This window comes from Ambystoma mexicanum, chromosome 3q (assembly GCF_040938575.1).
Source record: "Ambystoma mexicanum isolate Mex_15411 chromosome 3q, UKY_AmexF1_1, whole genome shotgun sequence".
Classification (NCBI taxonomy): Eukaryota; Metazoa; Chordata; class Amphibia; order Caudata; family Ambystomatidae; genus Ambystoma; species Ambystoma mexicanum.
Genome location: NC_090926.1, coordinates 1,015,879,253 through 1,015,906,451, shown reverse-complemented (window position 1 = coordinate 1,015,906,451; position 27,199 = coordinate 1,015,879,253). Strand labels below are relative to the sequence as shown.

The 27,199-nt window shown below is 48.0% G+C and overlaps 1 protein-coding gene across 3 annotated transcripts in view; it reads left to right on the top strand.

Annotated features, from left to right (window-relative positions):
• The window catches only part of RNF213 (ring finger protein 213), a 3,248,263-nt gene that overhangs the window by 2,612,575 nt on the left and 608,489 nt on the right, over nt 1-27,199 (top strand). For all 3 annotated transcript variants that reach the window (XM_069655189.1, XM_069655190.1, XM_069655188.1), the window contains 2 exons: nt 18,688-18,930; nt 19,097-19,178. In XM_069655189.1, coding sequence (XP_069511290.1) covers nt 18,688-18,930; nt 19,097-19,178 — 325 coding nt within the window. The remainder of the gene's footprint in view (nt 1-18,687; nt 18,931-19,096; nt 19,179-27,199) is intronic.

Genomic DNA, 27,199 nt, shown 5'->3' with positions numbered 1-27,199 from the left:
TCTGAAGAGCTGGCCCTGAAGGAGTACATCCAAAAAGCCCTGAGGTGCAAAGGGCTGCTACATCACTGTTTGGCTGTGGCGAGTGAACTGACCTACCTGGAGAAGATATAGGAGAAATAGAAGATTTTGGAGTACTGGGGGTGCGTGTGCCTGTAACTTTAACATTCACTGCTGGTCACCTGACCTGGTCACCTGGTACATAAGGCTGTCTCCACCGCCCTTGCGGCGCTAAGCCCTGAGGTGCAAAGGGCTGCTACATCACTGTTTGGCTGTTTGGCGAGTGGGCGACGTGGATCGTCTGTTCTATTGTGGCAATCCTATTGTGAGCCGTGCTATGGATCCCGCATTGCCTGCATCAAGGACAAGAGCCCAAATAAAACGCATGGGTAAGCCTGAGGAGCTACCAACAAAACGCGACGGGCACAACCAGGTGAGCCAGTATTTTTCATGTAACTCTCTAATAGAGTTAATTGTGGAGCCTGGTGCCGCCTTTCCTCAAGTTATTGCAGAGGATACACGAAAGGCTGATGATGCCGTGGCCTCAATTAACACTGGACCCCCAATAACACTCGACTCATTCCCTCATCTGTGCCCTTGCAGGTTAACATTGTCACTATGACTGGGGATCTCCTCGCATTATCTATGGGTTCGAAGGAAGCCCGATACAGTAGCATCGAAGATGGACTTACTGTCGGGGCTGGAATGGGGGTGTGCCTCCCGACGGGTGTGGAGACTCCTGTTTGGTCGCTGCGGCGCGTGATGAGTGTGGCAGACCCGCTTTCCCCGGTGTCGCTGTTGCCGGGGAGCGCAGGGGCGGAGCTTGTTGCTTGCTCAGCACTGCATGACGACGCGGCTGGGGGGAGTTTGGAGGTGGACGCTGTGGTCACTGCTGACAAGGTATGCGTCTTGCATGATTCGGCGGAGACGTGCCGTGACAGTCGAGCAGGGGCGGCTGCCAACCGCCAGGAGCCCCTCTCTCCGTGTCTGACATTGAGGCAGCTAGAGGCGAACGCGCTAGGAGCCAAGAGCGCAAATGTCAGGTAAGCTCCAACAGTTACCTTGCAACAATGGCGGACCCGGTTCTCCACGAGATTATTGGTGAACGACATTATGATGAAGTGTTTACTGCTGCGGTCTTGTTGGGTGCCTGTACGGAGCCAAACATGACAAGCCCAGATTGTAGGCCAGCAGTGTCTTGTGATGCTGTAGGTCTGCTATGCGTATCCCGGGTGCAGAAGGAAATAGGGGGTGTGTTTACCGTTGAGCGAAGGAACTCCTTAGAGGTGGTTTCAACAGTACTGCAAAACCTGATTGAGCTAAATAAAGCACGCGCTGGGAAACAGACGCCAGCTTCCACTCCTGAGAAAAATGGGGCGCGTAAATTTACTCAAAAAAGACAGTGTCATGATTTGACAGGCGCTAATCGTGACATTTGGGGTTCTGGATTTTACAAACGTGCTAGGACTTCAGAGGCCGAGTCAGCTGGCGAGTCCTCCCAGTCATCTGTGGGAAATGTGGCAGAATCCCAGAAAAGGCTGACATCCCACCCCAATGCAATCCATGGTGTGAGGCCGGGTCGACTAAGCCAACGGTTGCACAATTCAAAGAGTGCCGATTCAACAGATGATTCATCATCAGGGGACTCATCTCTTGGGGAGCGACCTTTTCCAAAAGTGCAAAGAGAGCGATTTGCCCCAATGCATGCGGCTCATGAGACGAAGCGAAAGGTTAAAGAGGGCGGTTTGGCGCCTTGTGTGCATGTGCCCACAAATGATTTACTATCATATTTAACTTCTGCAATGGCAATCTCGCTGGCGCCGTTTACCAAACTCTATGAAACAATAAATGACAACGTGAAAGACCTAACAATGTTAATTGCTTTAATGAATTCAAAGCTATTGCATCTAGAAGCTTTGCACAGTGGACAGAGAAACACGCATGAAAATGTGAATCAGAAACTTCTGGCCTCCCTCGCCTTAGTGAATGAGGGGAAACATAACGACATGATTGATAAAAACTATTTGCAGAAGTGGCAAGGGAAGCTCTAGCTCTCTTTCGCAAATCCCATTTGGAAGCAAAAGGCGGCGAACAATCGGGGGAGCGTGTGCGGTCCGGCAGATGCCACGGAAGGAGCTGTCGACGGCACTCTCTATATCACATAATGTTTCTGCACCAGAGACAGAAGCTGTTCAAAGGCAACTAAGCCATCGAGAAATTAATCTTGGTCCAAGGAACACGAGCCCAAAGAGTACACTTGTGCTGTCGAATGGCCCTTCTGTGTCAGCACCCACGGTGCTACCTCGACAAGCGGCAAGCGAGGTAATAGGGTGCGCGGTATTTGGTGATCTACACAGTGAAATCAGTGGACCCGACGGCACACTGGAAACTTCCTTCCACTCAGCATTTTTACAAGCTAGAAGCGCTGCAAATCTGGGACAACTGGATAGTCAAATTGCGTCGGGTTCAACTCGGGTTCATACTACAGTGCCGGAAGTGTGTACAGGGAATACAACTGTAGATGTTGACGTGTCAAAGTCAGCTAGTTTGTTTCCCATTTTTGGAGGTGCAGATGCTGTCCAACTAAAAAAGGTGGAAAGTAAGAAATCCAAACCTCTGCAAGCCAAGAAGCAAAAAAATCTGCCAGGACGTAAGTTGAATCATCAAAGAGGTGCTCGCAAATTTCTGCGCAACATTAATGTGCTACAGATTGTGGATAAAGCCATCACCACACGGCTAAACTCCGGTGTAGGCAGAGAGGAAGGCATTAAGATAATAGCAGCGTCAATGCCACATACTTCGCAAGCAAGTGTCTCTCAGATGATTGAAGCTGAGAATGCAGACCATGAGGAGTTGATGATCTTGTCGGTGTATGAAGACTGAGAAGTCACAGAAGGTCTTCCAGCGCATAGTGGGATCATCGTGCCTAGTAAACAGAGTGAGGCGACTACTGGAATGAATGCTGAGGTTGCCATGATAAACCCCACTTCGTGCGAACCGCTGGAGATAACGGACAATTCATACAAAATAGTCGCAGTGAAGGGGGGAAGAAGCTGCGTCATAATGCCGTCTGAAGTTGTGAGTATAAACAGGGACCCGGTATGTTTGAGCCCTGTGTTTTCTACTTTACAAGAAAAAAGAGACCAGCTAGCCATGAATTTACAAATGAAGCTGCTTGAGTCTGGCAAAGTGAGTCATCTACCGATGAATGTCTTAGCTGTGGAAAGAGAAAGATCTGAGCCCACTCTGACCCCGTGGTTTGCTGCTAGTTTGGACTGAAGAAAAGAAGTCCTGGATCAGCCAAAAGTGTTAGACAAAAGTATGAACTGCAACAAAGGGCGGGAATCAGCGCGCCCTATGGCTCATATCCTGACGATTAAATTGATGTTGGAGAGGCTGGAGTCTCGAGACAAAATAATTCTGAATCGAGCAAATGTATTTAGATTGCTCCACCACGTTACTCGCCTACGTTCAGTGGGCTCCAAGGACATAAAAATTGTAGAATTCCCTGAAGAAACATGCTGTGATAAGGTGATTTTGCATGTTGAAGCAATCTTAGATGCAGGTGAAGACCTTTTGTCCTTGGGTTTTGATATCTTCAAAATAATGGAAAAGGTGCATGGCAAAAATTGGGAGAAAGACGTTGCCATAGGGGCTGCGTTAATCCCGCAAGAGTTTAATTCATACCCAACTGCGATGAAACAGCAGCCAGAGAGGATAACACAGATGCCGATTGCCTAGAAAAGCAGAACTGAACTGGTACCCAAGGGAGGGCTACCTTCGAGTGACTCCAAAAGGGTGACGGTTATTGACCAGGAGACGGTTTCAAGAACCAGTCCGATGGAGAAAATTCGTATTACAATTAATAGCGACAGATCATTGGACGGGACTGCAACAAGTTTAGGAGGAAGCCCGTCCTGTAAGGAAAGTACACAAGATTGGAAATGGCTGGCCAAAGCGCTGAATGAAAAAGTCCAAAGCTAATGCCGGAAGGACGGAACAACGCAAGCCTGTACGTTTGCTTCGTGGAACACTCGTGGCTTTCTCCATTTGCTAAATGACGATTGGCTTCAAGATTCAGAATTCGTTTGTCTCCAGGAAACATGGATGGGTGAGATGCCAGTTATCTCAGAGTTTGAATGTGCATTGAATCCAGCAATTAAGGCAGCCAAGGGGCGACCTATGGCCGGCCTTCTAACCATGATTAAACGGTCTTCAGGTTATCGCTTGTTAAAATCAACAAATTATACATCATACATTCAAGTATCTGAGATAGGCAAGATGAATCACTTATTGAAGGACGTCGATGTGATACAGGTGATCAATCTGTAGTACTGGAACCATCGCTGTACGGGGACATACCCTTTTATTGACCAAGTAACGACGATCATCGATAATTTGCTGGGTTCAAATAAGGGGGTCGGAATCATTGTCTGCGGTGATTTAAATATTGATTTCTTCAAGTCCCTTCACCCGGAGAAAGAACAACTTGCGAAGGATTGGTTGGAGGAATTAAACGAAAGAGGCTTTAGGATGTTGAATGGCAGTACGCAAGGGGGCATCCCGGCGAAGGCGACATGGCACCGGGATGGCCATGCGTCAACCATTGACTACATCTTTACAACAGACGCTCTTCATGCTAGGGTAACATCACTGAAAATTGTCCCCGTGGAAAACAGCGATCATGAAATGTTGCAGTTAAAATTCCAAGAATCTGAAACTGTCCAAGGTAAAAAATGGACGACTAAGGTTGAGGTTGAATCTAATCACCTAATACTGAGACTGGATGAACAAGAGGTGTCGTTGCTTTACAAGCAATTTAAGTCAATGCCGGAGGAGGTAGAATATGCCTCGTTGCTGCAACAATTTAAGGTTAAAAACATTGGCCTAAAACACTGGTCGTTTCGGAAGACTCACTGCTTCGATCTAACGGTGATGCAACGTAAGAGATTGATGCGCACCGAGATTCGAAGAAATAACCAAGGCCCAGCGAGTGAAAGGAGGTCAAAAAACAGTTATCAAACAAGCCTACAAGAACTGGTTAAAGAGCCACAAATACCACAAATAAAAAGAGCTATGTTGAAAACCCTCTCAAATAAGAACAGCGGGGAGTTTTGGCGTGTTATTAATCGAATGGAAACATTGCAAGGAGCCTTACAAAGATGCTTGGTGTCAGAGGTAGACTGGGTAAAACGCTTTACGACACTATACAAAAAAAACTTGACTAATAATTCCTCAAAGGTGGACGAGACAATACCATGGGAGTTGCACTTCTCGAGAGAGGAAATTCGAGAAGTTATTATGAAAGCGAAAAACTCTAGGGCACCCGGACCTGATGGGTTCACGAATTTCACGATTAAGCAACTCCCTGACCTCTGGGCAAATTTGTGCTTTGACTTATTTGGAAAAATGTACTTGCACCAACAAACGCCTGCCTCATGGAAAACGCGGATAATTGTCCCAATTTTTAAGAAAGGAGATAGAACGTCTCCTAATAACTACCGTCCAGTGGCCTTGTTAGACGTCTTAGGCAAGATCTACGCTGCATTGCTCCAAAGAAAACTAATTACTTGGGCCCAATCAGCAAATAGAATTTATGAAAGACAAGCAGGTTTTGTAAAATATGTGGGATGTTCCCTGAACCTACTTAATTTGAACCTACTAAAGATGGAAGCACTTCGTACGAACACCTCAGTTTATCTCGCCTTTGTGGATTTTTCATGTGCTTTTGACATGATTGATAGAGAGCTACTTTGGCAAAAGCTGAGGATGTGGGGTTGCCCGGCTGGCTTGCTAGAGGCCATTAAAGAATTGCACACAGACACGTCAATTTTCTATCCGCTTGGATCAAATGGGTACCCTGTCATCGCAGATCAGGACGCATAAGGGGGTGCAACAGGGCTGCCCGCTGGCTGTGGCAATATTCAGCTTGTTCATTTCAAACATTGGCGATTCAATAAATTCGGTGCGATCCTTCCCACCTAAGCTCCATTTATCCAAGATAAGCTGGATTTTGTACGCTGATGACTTAGTAATTCTGGATGTAACTCCGATTGGGTTACACGAAAACTCGAGGTAGTCCAGAAGTGCGTGACCATGAACAATCTGAAAATTAATGCAGCTAAGAGTGAAATCTTGGTGCTGCACAACTTGAGAAATAAACAAAATGCAAAGGGAACTAAGTTTGCATGGAAGTTGGGTCAGGAGCCACTTCGCATATCAAAAAGCGTAAAGTACCTGGGCATGACGCTAAATTCCAGCATTTGCGATGCTCCATGGTTACTCGAATCAAAAAGGAAATGCGGACAACTAGCATGTCAGGCGCTACTTCTGCATAGAAAGTTTGGAAAATTCTCAATGAGACCTTTGAGAGACTTCTATGAACAGAAAGTATCACCAATACTAACATTTGGGGCTGAGAATGCCTTTGGATGCTCGTTTAATCATTGGGCTTCGTTAGAGCATGTGTTCTGGACTAAAGCCTTAAGCCTTCCAACAGGCATTCCGACTGCGTGTATAAGATATGAACTGGCTTTAATCTCCTTGCTCGCACGGATTAGCTGGAACCTACTGGCACTATATCGAAAATCTAGAGCTGATGAGAGAATTACGCAATTCCGATTACTTCACAATGCGCCATCGGATGGAAGAGACAATGTCTCCTTGTTGGTAAAACGCTGCAAAGATCTTCTGCTTGAATACGACATCAGCATGGAAACTCTTCATGCAAATCCCTCAGCAGCAAAAGTAAAGATATGGCGAACAGATTGGGAAGCTACATGCAGCGAGAGATCTGCCGCTAGAGCTATGGAAAACTCACCTGCTGAGTCAAGAGGATTTAATGTGCCACAAAAATACCAGCAGCTATTCCCAAATCCCAGGGCGCGAAGACTCTTTATGCTATTTCGATTAAATGCTCTACAAACCAAAGAGCAGTCCAGCCATTGGGCCTGCAATACAGGCGCAAATCTTTCGTGCAGATTCTGTAAGAGCGGAACTGAATCGCTTAAACATCTGGTATTGTTCTTCCCGAAATTGAAAGATGAGCGATCAATTCACTTGGCACGTTGGAGTGAGGATCATCCGACGTTATGTGCTGAAGAATGGTGGAGGTGAATGTGGAATGGCATCGATATGAAACTATTAATGCCTCTGACGCTTTTCTAGCACTGATTGACACAAGTTTAAAGACATGGGAGGAGTCGTAGAATGAGAGACTGATGTGAAAGCAAGATGGACATTATATTTTGATTAAACTGGACAATGAAGTGACGGGTGGATGGGAAGGAGTTTGTGTTGTGTTGGATTGTGTGTGTGTTTATGGTGTAATATTTTAAAGGTTTGAATTTAAACCAATAAAAAAAATGTAAAAAAAACAAAAGCCCTACTTCTGGGCCATATCCGACCCTCTTCGTCACCTGCAGCAAGCCCCATATTTTCGTCCCGAAAAAGGAAGGGGATCTTCGCCCCTGTGTGGATTACAGGCGGCTGAATTCTGTCACAATCAAGAACCGCTACCCCATTCCTCTCATTTCCACCCTCTTAGACAAGCTAACGCATGCATCCATTTACACCAAACTGGACCTTCGGTGGGCATACAATCTGATTTGTATGCGTAGAGGGGACGAGTGGAAGACTGCATTCTGCACTCGCCAAGGCTTGTTTGAATATACCGTGATGCCCTTCGGCTTATGTAATGCCCCGGCCACCTTCCAGCGCTTCATAAACGATGTGTTCAGCGATATTCTGGACACCTATGTTGTTGTATATCTGGATGATATTCTTGTATTTCCCCCCTCCGTGGAGGAACATATCCTTCACGTCAGAGAAGTACTATCCTGACTCAGTAAGAACGCATTGTTTGCCAAACCCGAAAAGTTCCATTTCATACAAAGGAAGTAGAGTTTCTGGGATTCCATATATCTCCAGGGGGACTGGCTATGAATGAGTCTAAGATCCGTGCAATCACGTATTGGCCTGTTCCGGCGAACCTCAAGCAACTACAGTCCTTCCTAGGATTTGCCAACTTTTATCGGCGTTTTATCGCTAATTTCTCTTCTATTGTTGCCCCTTTGACAGCCCTGACCAGTCCTCTGCTTCCCTTCCGCTGGTCTCCTGACCACCAGGCAGCCTTTGATACCCTCAAAACACCTTCACCACAGCTCCAGTCCTCCAACACCCAGACCCATAGCTCCCTTTCATCGTAGAAGCTGATGCATCGTCGTTTGCACTATTTGCAGTCCTTTCTCAACCTTGCCCAACGACGGGCCACTTACACCCAGTGGCTAAATTCACGCCGACCGATTCGCATTATACGGTCACTGAGAAAGAGCTCCTTGCCATCAAGGATGCATTTCAGGTCTGGAGGCATCACCTTCTGGGGGGCGAAACACCAAACCGTCGTGTATTCTGATCATAAAAATCTACAAGATCTAGCCTCCCTAAAATGCGTGAACAGCCGGCAAGTGCGTTGGCATCTGTTTTTTGCAGTTTGACTTTTTGATCAAACATAGGCCGGGGGTGGTCCACGGAAAGGCGGACGCTCTGTCCCGTTCGCCAGGGGGGGTGTCGCTCCCATCTTTTCCAGACACATTGCTAGAACAGGGGCATGTAGTTTGTGCTTGTACTCCATCACAACCCATGTTATCCACTATACGCCAATGGGTCTCACTTCATCCCCACGCATTGACGGAGTGGGACCCTGTCTTCCAGGACGGAGTGCCTTTTGTACGAGTGACACCCGTAACCAGGCACTGGATTGGTCTCACAACGCTGCCATCAACGGTCACCCAGGGCAACGACGTACATTGGACCTACTCAAACGTTGGTGCTGGTGGCCGTCGATGAGACGCGATGTAGAAAACTACGTGAACACTTGTTCGGTGTGCGCTCAGTGTAAGTCACGCAGGGGTCGCACACTAGGGCTGCTTCAACCCCTGCCGATACCCCCGATGCCCTGGCATATGGTCTCGATGGATCTGATTATGGACTTGCCTCGTACGCAGGGTTTGACACGATATGGGTAGTGGTAGACTCCTACACCAAGATTGCTAGTTTTGTGCGCTGTACTGGAATCCCCTCTGCTCCCACACTGGCTCAGATGTTTTTCAAGTCGGTCTTTTGTCTTTTCGGCTTGCCACAGGTTATAGTGTCAGATCGCGGATCTCAGTTCACGTCCCGTTTTTGGCAGGCCCTTACCAAACTTCTTGGCATCGATGCTCGGTTCTCCTCCACCTACCATCCTGAGAGCGATGGGCAGACAGAGGGTGAACCAGGCGTTGGAGCAGTACTTACGTTGCCTGTCCCTCCAGTACCAAGACACCTGGCTTAGTTTGTTACACCTTGCAGAGTTCGCGTACAACAATACCCTACATTCCTCCACTGGTTTTTCCCCGTTTTACTCCCTTTATGGTCAGCACCCTCGTACTCTTACGTTTCCTGATTTTAACCCTTCCAGTACCCCTGCCGCCAATGCCTGTGCCCATGATCTTGTCACGGTCTATGCCCAGACCCTCATCCGTCTGCGGGAGGCCCAGTCATCTATGAAAGCGGCTGCTGACAGGAAGTGGGTGGATGCCCCTGCATACCGCGTGGGGGAGCGGGTTTGGTTAACCTCTCGCCATTTACACATCCCTGGGTGCCGTAAACTCCTCCCTCGATTTGTGGGTCCCGATCAGGTGTCCAAAGTCCTGAACCCTGTGGCTTATCGCCTTACTATCCCCTCTACCTGGCGCATCCACCCGGTATTCCATACCTCCCTGCTCAAGCTTTGCCCTGACCCTACTCGTATTGTTTCCTCTCCTGCTCCGGTTTCTGTGGGGTCCCCCGTTGTGTTTGAGGTCAGTGCCATTCTGGGATCACGCCTCTGTAGGGGGCGGTTGCAGTACCTTGTGGACTGGCTGTGTTATGGTCCCGAGGATCGCTCCTGGGTTCCCTCTCAGGATGTCCATGCCCCTCAGTTGGTTGCCAGTTTCCATCCGGATCACCCTTCCAGCCCACGGAATCGTGGGCCTTTGGGGGGGGGGAGTCTGTCACGTCCCCTGCCATGTATCCCCGTTCTCATAAACCCGGTTCCCCCTCAGGTGCCCATCTCCTCCCCTTCAAATCCCCAGCGCCTTCGCATACCCGACGGCAGCAGTTGAATGTCCGGACCCGGCACACCCAGAGGACGGGCCTGGGTAGCTGTCCGGGATCATTGTGTCCCTTCCTCCATTGGCAGTTGCCGTGGTGGTCTCGAACGTTGTGCCATGGACACCTGCATCGTTTGGGTGCGCAGAGGTTTCCACATCATGTGACCAGGAAGTGACTCCTGTTGCCAACGAGGACACGTGACACGGAGCACACGTCACGTGACTCAAGTCATGTGTTCAGTCCTTACAGTCAAAAAGGACCGAACAGACACGCAAACAACGCTTCACAGCTGCTTCCTGCAAGTCCTGTTTGGCGTTTCGTTATCTTGAATTCCTGCGCTTACTTTGACCGCGGACTGTCATTACGGACTCCTTTGCCTCTCCTTGGATATGTCGCTTGGTTTTGTCTCTCCTGGAACTTTCGACCCCTGGCCTTGTCACCTGATTATTGATTTTGGATTTCCCTGGAACTAACGCGATCTCCTGGTTCCTGACCCTGGACTGCTTATTGGATTGCCTGTGGATCTTCCTGTTCTTGACTTCTGGCCATTGTTCCCTGCTGGGTCAGGTGTGTGCATTTCATCCAGAGTGCTCCTTAACTCCTGCCTGTCTTCTGCTGCCGCCGGTTATCTGCTGACCCCTGCCCCAGTATTCCACCCAGGGTTTCCACCCACCCCGATTAGGTAAGCCTTTTTGTGGGTCTTCTCTACTGCCCTGATTGGATTGCATTGCCATTGTCTAATATCATTGTTTGCCTTGTAGTGGTCGGGGGGGTCCTGCCGGCGTTCCTGGTTCCAGTCTGACAGCACTGTACACCTGTGGCCTCAAAGACTGCACGGGCAGTTATGTTATCTTCCCTTGTGGTACTTGGGAACGGAGGTTCTATAATCTGCACGACCATCAAGTCTGAACAGCAGGGCCTCCACATCTCTCCATACCTCGACGACTGGCTCGTCAGAGCTACATCTCCGGAGGCGGTTCACCACTCGTCCCATGCCCTTATGAACACACTGCATGACTTGGGCTTCTCGCTCAATCTCAAGAAGTCACAGCTGATCCCTACGCAGACTGACGTTCCTGGCACTCATTTGGGACACATGCTCCGAGAAGGTATTCCCGTCAGAAGACAAGATCTCGTCCATCAAGAGGGTCGCCGTCCACTTCCTCAGCAGAGAGGTGCCCTCGGCTTGGTGGGATCAACATCTCCTGGGTCTACTAGAGACGGTTCTGCTAGCCGTCCCACACACAAGACTAAGGATGAGAAGGATTCAGCTGCACTTCGCGGCCTCATGGAGTCAGGAGCGAGGCTCTCAATCCGAAATGATCAACGTTCCTCCATCTCTCCACCCGGACCTAACTTGGTGGTCCAGGGACTGCAACCTACATACGGGCAAGCCCTTCCGGCCGCCTTCTCCACAGGCCACCATCACCACAGACTCCTCGCTCGAAGGCTGGGGAGCCACCCTGGATAATCTCTCGGTCCACGGCACCTGGACTCGACAAGAGCAGGAATACCACATCGATTGGTTAGAATTGAACGCCATCTGGCTAGCACTCAGAGCATTCCTACCACTTCTCAAGGGCAAGGTTGTCCTCATCCAGACAGACAACTCGACCAGCATGTACTACGTCAACAAGCAGGGAGGCACCAGATCTCCTCCGCTGTGCAGACCTGGCGATCAGCATGTGGGAATGTGCCCTGGAAAATGACATTTACCTCTCGATTGTCCACCTCCCGGGGGAATCCAACCTGTAGACGACAGGCTCAGCAGGCTGGGAGTGGACAATTACGAGTGGCAGCTAAACTACCTCGTTACTCAGGAGATCTTCAATAGGTGGTTTCCCCCAAAGTGGATCTCTTTGCCACCTGAAGTGCTCCCAGTTCGCATCCTGGCATTCGTCACCTTCAGCGGCTCGAGGCCAAGCCATCGGGCCACGAAGGCTTCCATATCCCGCTGGATGGTCTCTGCCATCAAAGAAGCGTACGAGGGCCAGCACGATCCGCTCCTGGCCAACATGCATGCCCACGCAGTCAGGGCCAAAGCATCGCATTCCAGTGCCATTTCCCTTGGCAAGTCATAAGCAGGGCGGCCACATGGGCCTCTCCCTCAGCTTTTTGCAAGCAGTACTGTTTAGATGCCAGCTCTAGATCTGATGCAGCATTCGGACAGGTGGTTCTCAGAAACCTATTTGCTTAAGCAGGATCTCCTCTCCACTCTGGTGCTACAATCAGTTGTAATCACCTATACAGTATGGAGGAAAGGGGACGGACGTAAGAGTAATTATAAGTTACTCACCGTAGTGACTAACGTACTGTTAGTCTATAGTCCCCTTTCCTCCATACGTCCCACCAACCTCCCCCTTAATAATACTGGTGTGATCAGGCAAAGTTAAATATATTGTCGACGCGTCAATGGGAACCTTAATAATACTGGTGTGATCAGGCAAAGTTAAATATATTGTCGACGCGTCAATGGGGACTGAGGTGTGGTGCCGGTGGGCCGAATCAGGGCAGCTCATGCTCCCTGGGCCGTGCCCCTGCGCGCCTCTAAATTTAAAGGGGAAGAAGGTATTTTTTCTGGTGGAAGGGACGCCCATACAGTATGGAGGAAAGGGGACTATGGACTAAGAGTACGTTAGTCACTACAGTGAGTAATTTATCATATATCAGGGATATAAACCTGTCAAGCCAAAAGATCGGCCACTGTCCAATAGCGTCTAAGCTCGCCCAGCATTGCCAGAGCTCCATTAGACAGCATTCACAGGGCCTCTATAGGCTTGGAATGACGGTCTGTCGTTGAATATGCCGCAAGGCCCCCACCCCCCCAAGTGTGAGGCCTGGGGCAGTTTACCCCTCCTGCACCCCCCTTGTGATGGCCCTGTGCCCGGCACTGGCAGCCATTCCTGGCTGAGCCAGGAATTATGTGCAGCAGCAGAATACAGTGGCAGTGTACCATCTGTGCACAAGAGATTCTGGGGGGACATATGCCCTTATATCCCCCACCTCAAATTGTGGGGGGGGGGATTTATCCCCCCTGTTAGGCAGAATATCAGGCAGTACCTTCTGGGAATACCACACACAATTAGGACTACAGGTGTAAGCAAAAACCAACATTTGGTATAGGTCTGTACCACACTCTTGGTAGCGAGCTGAGCAGCCAGGCTTATCTCAAGAGGGAATGTGAGCAGTAGAAGGAAGTTACACTGAAGTATCACAATCGCAGTGGTTCAAGTGGACACTTACACTGAAGGTTTCTTGGTAAAAAATACTTAAACATTTATTTACACTGTCATTTGGAAAACATTCACTAGTAGAAATCAACCCAATATTAAACACCAATATACTACAGCAAAAAACTCTAAGTTGTTGTAGGGACAGTTTGAGCTCCCCTGAAAAAGGAGTGTTGGGGAGAATTCTCTGTTTAGGCTGAATTTCCTAACCTAGTGAGTCCCCCAGCAGCTTTGCTGGATTTTTGGGGTTTATTTTTTCTCTCCTGCCAAGAGTGAGACTCTTTCACCCTCACTCTTGGGCATGATTTGAGTGTGTTCCTTGATTAGAAATGTGTTTTATGGGCTATGGGGTCTTTTACTCCATAGGGCTTCATGTGTTTTGGTGATGTGTGTTACACCGCACCCTCCGTGCAGTAACACAGGGGTGTCATAGTGACCCCCAAACATAGACTCCACACCCTGGGACTGACTACTGTCTTTCTGGGTCTGTAAAGTCACCATTGACTTTACTAGTCTTAAATTCTCAACAGAACCAGTACAAACCATCTTATTGTGGACGTACTGGTCGGGGCAATTCGATTGCCCCGGGGTCTGTTGTTCGAGGGGGCACGTCTCCGTCCCCCCTGATCGAGTTTTGGCTGGTGGCAGTGGATACTACTTGAAATATTCAACCGCAAATATTTCCCTATGGGATTTCCCATTGTTTTAGGCTAATACCTTTATTTATTTAATTATGGTAGCCTCGAACATACCACCGGTTTATTTATTTATTATTAATTCTCCGGTTGGTAATTTTTGCCGAAACTCGGTTCTAAAATGGCATAGGTGTTTTCTTCTGTGACTCTGACCCAACGTTGAGCCCTTTGTTCCACTTTTGGCGGGCTTCTGCACAGAAGCCCACCACAGTGGTGCCATTCTGTCTGGGTACCACAGAGGGTGTGGGAGGGGGTTTAGGCACCCTGGACTGAGTTGCCTTGCCAACTCATGTCGCACTCTGGTGTGATTGGCCCAAGTGGTGAGCCACCCCGCTCACCACTTAGCATGTTTGAGTGACAGCTGGGCTGTATGAATGGGGGTTTGCTGCATAAAAGCAGGGCCTTTGGGACTGGTTCTTCAGAAGTTGCCACAGGACCTAAGAATCCGACGAGGGAGCTGCTGAGCCGACCTGCCACGACGACGCCACCAGCGGAACCCTGCTGAACCGACTCTCCACTCCCAACGACAGAGGAGATCTCCCGTCCGGAGAGTCTCCTTCCTTTGACTGGTGGGGATAACCAGTTTCTTCCCCCTTTTCGCCCCTGGGACCATCTCGTGTCTGCCCTACCTGTGCCCAGCACTTTTGGTAGCCGGAATACCACTTTTGACTACCACCGCGAAAAGAAGGGTTGTACCCTGTGGCTGGGTAAACTCCGCGGCTGGCCTCATCCCTGGTAGTGCAACGACCTTCATCCGTCCTCTTCGTCGAGATCAGTTCTTCCTCGAGACGACGCCGCGACTTGCACCCACTACCAGGAACGTCTGCCCCGGCTGGAGGATCCTTTCCACTTCAGGTACTGTGTTCCGCCTGGCTTCCCCTGCAACCGATTGTACGAGGTAGTTTTAGCCCTCGGCTCTCGATCCTGGTTAGCCTGGGACACCCTAACTTATCTTTTCTAAAAGTTCACTGCTTACTTTGAGAACGTTTTGGAAGACTTTTGACTTTGTCTAATCCGTGTGATCTTGGACATATTTGCGCCTAACTCTCTCTAAGAGCGGGCCCGGCCTATGGACTTTGGCCACCGTTAGACTCAACCTTTTCTTGCCTTGCCTTTGCTTCCCTAAAGTCTGTGTGTTGTGTACTTTTCCTAAGTTCTGCCTTTTTTCCCTCCCAATTTCGTTAACCTATCAGAGTGCCATCTTTCGTTAAGCGCTCACCTCTGGTTGGAAATAAGTGGTGTTAACCAAGACTTGTCTGATAGGGAAATTTGCGGAGTACCTAGTATATTAACAGTGTTTTTGAAGTGATTTACAATTATAGTGCTGAAGTGTTTCTAATGGTGTGTCTTTTTAAATAAATAATTATATACCTTTTTGATACCAAAAGCTCTTGTCCGTGTCTGCTTGTGCTATTGTGTCTGAATGCCTATTATGTATACTTCACATACTGCCTAACTCTTCTTGAGGGAAGTCTGACTGCTCAGCCACAGCTACCACAGTGAATCTGTGTGGTGCAGACTGCTACCAAGTGGGTTTACTGCCAACACCTGTAGTCTTAAATCTTTTGCAGTGGTCCCGGAGGGAACTGCACAGGTTTCTGCCTAACAAGGAGCTTAATGGCACTTTCTATACTTTTGAATAGGAATAAAAAGGCATAGGTGTGTACAAGGGGTTAGAAAATACTTCTTTCAGACAATGTAAAGGTGCAATGTACCAGGAAGGTCAGTTCAATTCAATAGGCCAGGCCAAAGTAAATAGTCTAGTGTTCTTGGATAGGACAGCACAGTTCTGGTACAGATGGGGAGGTCTTTGTAAAAGTTTTAGAAGTAGTTTAGATAAAAGCGAATGATATGCTGGGTCACAAGCTGATTAGGCCTGCAAATTGGGAAGGTTTCACAAACTTTCACTGCAAGAGTCAGGATCTCTCAACCGGATGGCACAGTACCTTAAAGTGAAGCAAAAAGATGTAGCTGAAGACGTTGGTTCCTGGCAGTTCCTGCAGATCTCTCTGTTCCTGAGTCTCAGTCGTGGGGACAAGAGGGAGGACGTCGGTGGACTCCTGCACTGCACAGGATCGTCGTCGGAGCAAATGAAATGGCGTTACTTCAGCTCAAGTAGCTGTGGCTTCCAAACACAAACAGGTGTCCTTATCCCTGGTTAACCTTAACCAGCTCTTAGAGTGGTATCCAGGCGTTTACTGAGTTGATTGGTCCCACCAACTCAAAGGAAGAAGCCGTCCTTGAAGGTGCTTCTCTGTCGAATGAAGATCTGGCAATTCGGAGTTGCAGCAGGGCTTCACCGGGCAAACCAACGGTCCAGTGGTTGCAGCAGCCGTCCTCTTCCAGCTCGTCTTCGGTTCTTTCGTTCCAGTGGTCAACTCTGTCTTCCAGTCCTGGAGACTCTCCTTTTAAACAGTATTCTCCTAGCTATCACTCACTCAGCCGGGTGGCTGTCCTTGCCGGACAGTCAGCCAGCGAGCCAATCACGCCATAGTGCATTTGGGTCTCCTAGGAGACCAAGCACAGGGAGTTTCGGGCACCTCCCTCACTTCCTGCCCACCCCAGACACTCAGATGCCATGGGCGGACTTCAGTACTGAAGCCTGCTAAAAGCTCACAAAGAAAGGGACCAAACCTGGTTTGGCACGCAGAGTTAATCATCAGAAGGACCTTTCCACAAAGAAACGGCGAATAAAGGGGACCGGTGCCTTTTTCTACGCCTGCTTGGGTTACTTTCTCTCTCACCCCGGCTTGTTTTTTTTTTTCTGGTTCCACATTTTTTTATAACTAATGAAAAAATAACTAATTAAATTATAACGAAAAAAGAATAACAAAAAATACTGATTTGGTTTTATTTTATACATTTTTTTATTTGGTGGATTCCCCTCCCAATCCCCCAATTTCTTTTTGTTGTAAACCCTACCCCTGTCCCTTTTATCCCCTTTCCCATCCCCACATATATATATGTTTGTTTTAAATCAGTATTTTTTCGTTATTATAATTTCATTATATTTTCATTTTGGTATTTTATATTAGTCAATATTCACTGTATTTCTCTACGCCCTGTTTGTGGTTCTTTTTCCCTCACCCCTGACATGAAGCTCTTTCTCGCTGACTCCTGCTTGGCGATCTTTCTCGCTCACTCTGCTTGGCGCTCTTTCTCGCTCACTCATGCTTGGCGCTCTTTCTTGCTCACTCATGCTTGGCGCTCTTTCTCGCTCACTCATGCTTGGCGCTCTTTCTCGCTCACTCCTGCTTGGCGCTCTTTCTCGCTCACTCCTGCTTGGCGCTCTTTCTCGCTCACTCCTGCTTGGCGCTCTTTCTCGCTCACTCCTGCTTGGCGCTCTTTCTCGCTCACTCCTGCTTGGTGCTCTTTCTCGCTCACTCCTGCTTGGGGCTCTTTCTCGCTCACTCCTGCTTGGGGCTCTTTCTCGCTCACTCCTGCTTGGGGCTCTTTCTCGCTCACTCCTGCTTGGGGCTCTTTCCCGATCACTCCTGCTTGGGGCTCTTTCTCACTCACCCTGACTTGCGGCTCTTTCTATGTCATCCCAGCTTGGGCCCCTGTCTTTCACTCTCGCTTGGGGCATGGCCCATCCTTGCCACCCAGAGGCCTGGAACAACTGCGTACCTTGGTTTGCGGCAGTGGTGTTCCTCCGGGCAGGCGGTCTCTTCGGCAGTTGCGGAAATATATCTCTGATTGCTGGTTGGCATTCTCCATCTCCTTGGTGTGGTGGGCTACTCCCATCGGTGTGCAATGGTTTTTCTGTGTCGTGGGTCGTGGGTTGCGGGTGCTATTTGGCAAGCTTTGGCCGTGGCCTGATCCCCTCTTCAGGCGGGGTTGACCCACCATGACTGGGGACGGCATAGGGGAGATCAGAGTTACACAGGTCTTGGAGATCCTCGGCTCTACATGCTGACTGTGGGACATTTCTTCCTGCTGCTCGGTCCGCAGGGCTTCCTTCTCTCTCTTGGTTGCTCCCACAAGTCCTTTAAACTCAAGGCTGTGGCGCGATTGGACAACCTCCTGTTTCTGAGTCGGACACTGCCGTTCGCCTTAAGGGGTCCAAAAACATAGCAGCCATGGCTAAAGGAACTTGCATATTATTGTTCTCTTTAATCCCGATATAACCTGTAAAAACATTAGATTTTTCAGCTAAGGGAATATTAAGAGACCCTATTTGGGGACTCCTTGTTCTCCAAGGGTCAGTAAACCCCACTGAGATCCTGCTTTCCCTGTCCCCAGGGGTAAAGTTTAGCAGGCTCACCTCCCTAGTCCCAAAGGGGATGGCTCCCCATTGGGGAGAAGGGATGAAATCCCTGGATTAGTGAAAAGTTTGTGAGGCACCACATATTTTTCAACAAGACCTGAAAGGTTGGGCACTCCTTCCTCATCTGCAAATATGGGTGTCCGTGTCATTACGATTTTCCCGCCAATGCTCATCAAAAGACCAGGTTGAAGAGTTTGTTGTGATCTTTTTTTAATTCAAATGTTCAAATGGTATTAAAATTTTACAATTTGAGTTATTACTGATATCTATAATTTAGGTTTTGTTTCTAAATGCAGTCAATGCTTATTAGTTGATTCAATTTGTTTGGCCATATGTAAGTTCCTCACTTTGCGCTTTCCTTCTTCAGCAATGTGAAGTTGTCAGCCAATTTATCCAGGAATCCAGAGTTTTGGAGTCTCGTAACCTGAAGGAGTTTGCCTTGTCACTCGTGGCCAATGACCATCCAACACTGAGTGTTTCCCCGGGTCTGCCCAGCTCTAGAAGCACAGTGATTGAAATGCTAGTACACACTGCTGCTGTCTTGCTCTGCGGACGGAACCCTATCCTGGAACCTCTGAAGAATTTTGCATTCTCTCCAGAAAATATGCAGGTACAAACATGGGAAACTGGTTCTAGTGTCCGCAATTATCCCATCTTCAGACACATTCATATGTTTTAGCTTTCGTTGCTTTAGTGTGAGTGAACAATTGTGTTTTATATTGGTATCAGGTTGTAAATTGATTGTACCCAATTTCTTTATTTATATTTTATTTTAGAATGCGTATTTTCCCACAATGCCTGCAGACCTTCTAATCGATGCTGTGAACGTGAGTGGTTTAACCAACCTTAAATGGTACCGTAAGTATCACCTAAGATTAAGTGGTAAGGAGTGGTCAGAATAATGGCTCAACCCAAGTACATGTGTCACGTGTGTGGGGGGGGTGTCTGTGGGTGTGTGTCTGTGTGCATGCACACTTAATATATCCATGTTATAAACTGTGTCAGCAATGTACTGAATTATTGTAGTTTGATGGGTTTGTTGTTTGTAATCCTTATCTTCCGATGGCCAAGTGATGCCTCTCTGTTTCATTTCAAGATTACGAGGACACCACACCCGCATTTTATATTTGATAGTGTATTTTTTGTAAATGTTATAACACCACCACCATGTCAGCAAAAAAAGTAAAATCACAATCAGCGCATTCTCTCGGGCTAAAGTCTTACAATTCACACAAAATAGCTAGAAAATCTGTAGCCCCCCCACCCCCGAATCGACAGGATAGCATTCCAAATACTTGGGGCTGTATTTGAGAGCCACCAGCCCCCACAGCCCTGAGAACTAAAGGCAATGCTGTTCTGCCCTCATGCAAAACACCTATGTTTGTAAATGATTGAGCTCAAAACACTGTGGTTTATTTGGCATAAGTAACCATCTAAAGTTTGAGTCCGGTATCCTGACTCTGAAGGCTTTTTGATGCCTCAGGGAGCACTTCATCTATTCTGGTCTCTGAAGCAGCTTCAGATGAGGACTTCTCAGTAGAAAAAGTCATGGTAAGCCATATAAGCACATTGCAAAAAATACAGAGGACTTGTGTGGGACGTCTAATGTGACATTTTTTAATCATACAGTCCTGCATCTAGTCATTGTCTTGTGGAAGAGAACATGTGAAACTGACATAGCCATACACTGACATGACTTTATACGCATTACAACTGAGTATACCAAATTGGACCGGGTAGCCCCACCACCCCAATCTTTGGAACACTATTCCTGGGGACCTCCGATGTATCGCTAGTCTTTTGCTTACTTTTGCTGCTTTTTCTGCACACAGCCTGGGTGAGCAACACCCAGCAGTGAGTGCCTGTCCCTCTGCCCCTCTCTGTTTTGTTTTTTTCGACATACCCACTCCCCTCCACCATTGTTTATTTATATTTTTATAACCCCTGCAGGCGTGGTGGTACGGGCGGGGGGCACAGCCATTGCTGTACTCCGGGGAAAACTTGCCACTTCTACTTAACTACCACCTACTCTATACATTATATTGTGATGCACTGTGCTTCGTAGTTTGCCTTTGTGTTGCCAGTGTATAACACTTAGCCTACCCTTCACAATTTTTCTAAGTGTTGCACTGAGAAGAACTGCAAAGGGTACACTATATATTGCAGTTAAAGATGTGTGAAAGGTAACCTATGCATTGCACCTAAGAGAATTCTCAAGAGTAACCAAGGTATTGTACTTAGAACCATGAAGGCCAGCCTATGCATTGCACATAGAAGAATGGTGATGGCAAGCCTGTGCACAACAACTTGGCAGTATTCTGAAGGTAGCAAAGGTATTCCTCTTAGAAGAGGATAGGGGAAGCCAATGTACTAAATACCACACAAGCCCCTTTAGCCAGCAAAATTGCACACAAAATGCACATCCAACATAACAAAAATGTGCAAAAAATGAACACTCTCTAACACTGCACCACACCGCCCTATATACAACAAGCTAGTGCACACAATCAAACCCACTCAGAAAACTGATTTGCACAGGAAGCTAGTTTCTCCTGGTTCTGCAAGCATCAACAGAAGAGCACAATGTCTATCTTACCCCTCTTCCCTCACTAATCCTCCCCTCCCTCTTTCTCACAGAGCCACGTGAGCACCCAGAGATTATGCCAATGTTACGTGTGCAGTACAAGACAATTTAACATACCAAAATGAAACTAGAAACATTCTTTTTTGGGAAATGCTGTATATGATTATGATTGGTTATTTATAACACGCTTTATACCGAGAGGTTTCTAAGCGCGGACCCGGGGATAGAACCTGTGTTGCTCCATGTCGTCTTGCTTCCAAGGAAAGCACTCTGCCCCTGAGCTATTCTCCCGTATAGTTAGACTATAATCGTTGCTACTGCATGCCAGCATCTGCAGTCTTCTTACAGGTGTTGAAGCATAATGATCAAAAGGCCATTCATGGTATAGCAACATTTAACACATTTTCCGAGCATTGCATAACACATAGCTTTGGCAGTCTCATATTTCCAAAGGCGCAGTGGCTAGAGCCAGCTGGGGCTAGATTATGAATGGTGTCTATGAATGCTCGAAAAGAAGGGCAAAACGTTCATTGTAGCGTCCTCTACAAAATGCTTTATATTATTTGTGAGGGGTCAGTAATGCGAGGCAGACAACTGTTTGAGGATTTCTTTTTTTTTTTTTAACCAACTTTATTTTCATTTTTGTTCTTTTTAAACGTAAGACAACAGTTGGCCTTCGGTTACAGCAGTATTACAACCATTATCATCCGTACAAACAAATTATTTAACCTAGTTGAACTTTGACATCGAGACCATTATTGTCTTCCAACTCCCCCCTGCCCCCCGAGTACTCCCACCCTCTCCCACCCCCTTCCCTTAGAGTTATCTGAACCAAACCGAACCAATGTTATAACCATAGCAAAGCAGTTTCCTGAGCTCATCCCTCCTCCCTGTCTTCAGCTGTCTTTATCTAATATTAATGTTTCTTAGAGTCCTGGGTTTAAAGAATTGAGCCTCCCTGTCCCCCACATAGTCCTGAAGTGGGTCCCATATGGCTAAGAATTTCAGTTATGACCCTGACTTTGTGGCGCAAATGTTCTCCATCGCCATGACCCCCCACACTTTCATCCACCACCATGGGGCTGTAGGGCCTTCCACTGTCTTCCATCGTTGGGCTACTGTCATCCTTTCTGCCGACAGTAGGTGGGTGATGAGGGCTGCTCTGTTCCCTGAAGCTGCGTATATCCCTTCTGACACTGCCCCCAACAGAATGACCTTAGGGGATTGTGGTAGGTCTGCACCTGTAATGTCTCTGATAAGACTCAGTATTTCTTTCCAATACACTTTTATCCTTGGGCACGACCACCACATATGGAATAGGTCACCTCTTTCTCCACACTGGCGCCAACAGTCTGAAGGATATGTGGGGTTCATTTGATGTAATCTACTTGGGGGCAGATACCATCGGTAGCATATTTTATATGCTGATTCTTTGATTGCTGTGGATTTGGATAATTTGTGAGCCCTTCTCCAGATTTGACTCCATTCTTCCTGTGTGATCTCCTCCCCTATGTCCCGCTCCCAGTCCTTCATATATTGGAGGGTTTCATCTGCTTGCGATTTATCTATCAACTTGTACAGTCTAGAGGTCCCTTTTCCTTGTGAACCCTCCCGTATCGTGAGTTCTAGACCTACTTGGGGGCGTAATCCAGCCCGTTTTACCTCTGGGTGTGAGATCCAGTGATGCACTTGAATATATTTAAATCTGTGATGCTCTGTGATTCCGAATCTTTGTTTGCATAGTTCAAAGGAAAGTGGGGCATCATCCTGGTAAAACTCTCGTAAGGACATTGCGTCAGCTCCCTGCCAGCCGTCCCAGAACATTTGTTGGAGCCCAGGTGAAAAATCTGGATTATGTACAATAGGGGACATTAGACCCAGGCCTAGTTTGATCCCCCTGCCATGGATCGCCGTATCCCAGGTGTGAAGTGTCGTTTTTGTCGCTTCCAATAGAATAACTCCCCTCTCTCGTGCTTTTGGCTTAAGGAATGGAAGCATACATAGTGGGGTGTCTGTCGCGGACTGTTCTATTTCCCCCCACCCTGGGAGGGGGTCACTACATGCCCATTTCAGTGCTGGCGCCAATTGGGCCGCTAAGACGTATCTCCCTATATCCGGCACTCCTAGCCCCCCCAGAAGTGTTGGGTGCATCATGATCTTTTTTTGGATTCTCCTATCCCCTTCTACTTCAACTTTCCCAGAAGCTCAATGTCTCCATAGCTGTGGTCCTCACTAGGCTGGACTATTGGCCTCTTCCTCAATCTCCCCCTTTTCTCCATATGCCCTCTTTGGCTAATCCAGAATAGGGCTACAAGGCATATCCTTCACCTCAAGCCCTTAAATATCTTCACTGGCTCCCGGTGGCCGCGAGGATCAAATTCAAGACCCTTTGCATCATCCACAAGGCTTTCTGGGGCCTGGGACCATGCTATCTCCAACTGCCCCTCCCTAAATCCTGCCCTGTTAGAGCCCTCTGCTCTTCTAACTCCAACTCTCTGCTTGACAAACGCTTCTCCAAGCAGAGTATTGGGGACAGGTCTCTTTCTTTGGCTGGTGCCTTCCTTTTGGAACAGCATCCCCACCCTCTCAGACTTGAGCAAGGTCTCCTTAAATTCCGGAAACCTCTTCTTTCTTCTACCTCTTTCCCTCACCCTGCCAATCACCACACCGCCACTGAGACTGGTGGCCTGGTCCTTCATGAATCTTACAGGTTACCAGGCACTCTACCCAGTCGACACCAGGCTCCTCCTCCTCCTCTCAGCACTGCCCTTGCGGTCCCCTGCCTGGCAGCATCCCACCCCGGGGTTTCCTCTGCCCTAGCACTTAGCTAGGGGCCTTCTCCCCTGGCTTCCCTTGGCACTTCCTCAGGATTCCTTCAGCTCTTGTCCATTACTTGGTCCCTTCCCCACCCCTCCTCGCACTGTAATTACACGTCTGAATGCCACAAGGCCTAGTAGGGCCACGATTGTATGATTTGTATAAGTTGTTTTGCCACTGTTATTTACTTCCCTTGTTCACTCGCCACTTGCCTTGTGGCGCCTGGAAACATTCATTTCTATAGGCACCTAGCAAATGCTCAATAAATAAATAGATAAATAAAGCAACTATATTTCTACTTGCTTTACTATGAGAACAGTCACCTTTGTCCCACAGTTTTGCACCTTGGTTTTGACAACTGTAATGAGGCATCTGACAACCAAATATACCTTTTGAGTTTCAATATTTTGAACTACTGCCACAGCTTCAATGACTTTTAGACAAACTTCGATATGACAGATCTTCAAAGCACTTTAACTTCCTCAGGTAGACAAAGCACCCTTCCTCTGAATAGCTTTCTTCAAAGGGGCAGCCTCTTTGCCTCTCGTCTGTCTGCCATGATAACAACCTGAGTTTGCCTTTAAGACTCTCTTCTCTCTGGCTTCTACAGTCTTGGGCATTACAGGTTGAGTCTGCTTCAAAACAGTCTTTACAAGCACCCCGTTCCCCTTTCCCAACTTTACCTGCACCTTTCTGCCTGCATCAGTCCAACAATTACCCAGTAGCATTGGTGCCACTCTTTTACCTTCAGGTAAAACTTGAACACTGTTGCTTTCGGACAATTAAATATTAGTAAACTTCACAGTATTGCTGGTTTCTTTTTTAACTCTGAGAAAGGTTGGTTTCACTGTTAGAATGGGGTGCCTCTTGGCTTGGGCAATGCTTGTTCTCTTCAACAGTTGACACTCTTTAAGTTCTTAGAAATGAAAGATGTCATACATGCAACCACTGTATAATGTAGTTTTTCTACGTTATTGTAAATCTTGTATTATCATCCGTGTTCGATAATGTTCAGAACAGCGTTCCCTCTCTTTAATTAGGGTCACGCGACCACTCCTTCAAACAGAAACAGTCTTTTTATAATTGAACAATGGTTTGTTATAGCGTTCAGCTTCTCACACGTTAGGAGAGACCTTCCACGTTACACGCAAGCACTACATTTCCATTGGTCAAAGTTTTCTGAATGCAACTAACAACTTCGACTCTCGGGAGGATAGCTCAGGTTTATCTTGTCTCGCGAGGATAGCTCAGGGGCAACGCGCTCGTCTTGGAAGCAAAAAGACGCTGTGCAACACAGCTTTGATCCCCGGCTCCCCGCTAAGAAACCTCTGGGTATTAAGCGAGTTATAAATAACCCATTTTACGTGCATAATGCCTTATGCAAGTTAATAAGGAGCTGGTTACTGGTACTGGCAAGGCTCACGCACTGTATTAAAACGCTGTGCTTCACTCACCGGCTTCTGATACACTTGCTCTGCGGGTCACCGCACCGCAGTTGCTTTCCCAACTTCCACTACAACTTCTACTGCTTCTGGCTCGCTGGGGATCCACATCCTTTTCCAGAAAAGATGTCTGGTCTGGCCACATGTTTAGCGAGTTCTTCTTACTACCGAGACTCTCGGCTCAACAATTGCTTCTTGCCTCAGTCTCCTGCACATCCGCATCTCGGCAACCACGACAATCAGGCTCACATGTGGAAAAATGACCTCTCCTGCACATCTTCCGTTGTGCAGCTTCTGCACTTCAGGGTTTACCTGAACAGGACTCTCTCAGAACACAGAGGTGAAATCTAATGTCTCCACGTTCTGGCGTCCCTCTTGTTCTCCCGCTTCTGCTTGGTTTGCCAGCCTTGTGACTTTTTTCTGCTCCCACTGCACTCCAGCTAACGTTCCAGCTCCTTCCACTCCTTCCTTCTGCCTGCACCTCAGGGGGCTTTTTATGCCTCCTAGGTTCCTTCAGGTGTGGGCTGTAGGCTAAATTGACTGACTACTACAGTGGCTGTTCGGCAGATTGCCTGACTGTTCCAACTGCATGCCTCCTCAACCTTCTTCCTCGTCTCAGTACCTCTAGAATTCTGGGACTCAAAGTTTCTTTTGACAAAGTTAGTTTTTGTAACATTTAAGTTGCTTTCACTGGTAGATTTAATTCCCTTAAAGTTATTGAGAGATGTGCTATGAGAATCAGCTGTTATAGAGGAAGGTAGTTTCTGATGCTTGTTAATCTGCTTAGAATCACATGCTGTGCATATAGTCTGACATCTAGTGCTAACCACAGGGTATTGCATCTTGTCTTTCGGGGACCGAAAGGGGACGTCGGCATAGGCGTGTCTGTAACACTATACCTATCGTGACGTGTAGTGTACCCAAAATCCCTCACGCGCCGAGGTCCCTCAGATTGTTTTTTTACGCCGAGATAACTGGTCGCCCTATAGCGGAGCTCTTACAAAAGAGACATTGTTTATCTTATACCGACTTGTCGGTTATTCCCCGTTAAGTCACTTCGGTCACAAGAACATCTTCGACGAAGACTGCGAGGGATTCACCTACGGCTGTGGATTTCGGCGCCTAAGATCCAGCGGCCGGATTTTCCACGTGGTCGGGCCCTCTGGCCGACCTGTACAATAGGGAGAGTGGGGTCGGGGTGGCCATATTGTCGGTATGTCTTTCCTCCTTTCCCCTCTTTACCCTTTTGGTCTGGTCATCTTTCCCTTTAGCTATGGAAAGGACTCCTTTTAGATTCTGCCCTAAGTGTAGGGTCAGATATCCTTGGAATGACGAACACAGGACGTGCAACGCCTGTCTCCCCCTAAAGCATGACGAGAAGCGGTGTGCGGCCTGCAAACTCCTTCGGCCTAAGACCCTTAAGGAGCGCTGTGTAAAGCGGTGGGCCAAGTACGGTATGTCGCGGGTGGAACCCCCTTGCCACACCCGCTGAGAGTGACGGGGGCACCTCGGATGACCAAACATCCATTGCGGATGTTATAGACTTCGAGGCGGACACTTCTAGGTCCGCCACGCCCATCCCCGACCCTTTAAGGCCTGACTCTGGTCTCGCTAGAGGGACAACACCCGGCGACAGGGGAGTACAAACGCATCACACTAAGAAGACAACCCCTACACCGTTTTCAACGTCTTCGTCGAAAAAGGTGAAAGCGCCAACAGGGCCGCCGAAAATTTCGACGATTTCCTCGGATCGCTCAGATCCTAAGCCTTCCCCGCATCCACAGCAGCGTTTTGCTACTGGGCAACCAAAATTAAGTAAGGGCGCTACTCCTAAAACTTAACACTGCGAAGCGCAGAAATCAGACCCTGGGACGGTCCCGAAGGCTGCGGTAGGCCCAAAAACTACGACTAGGCCTCTACCTGAGAAACCAACCGCTAGGCCCTCTAGTGCCGCGGAATGTAATACACCTACCGATTATCGAAGACCGCATCGAAAGAATTACAGCGGCAGTGGGTCTTACCCCGGTTCCGCCTAA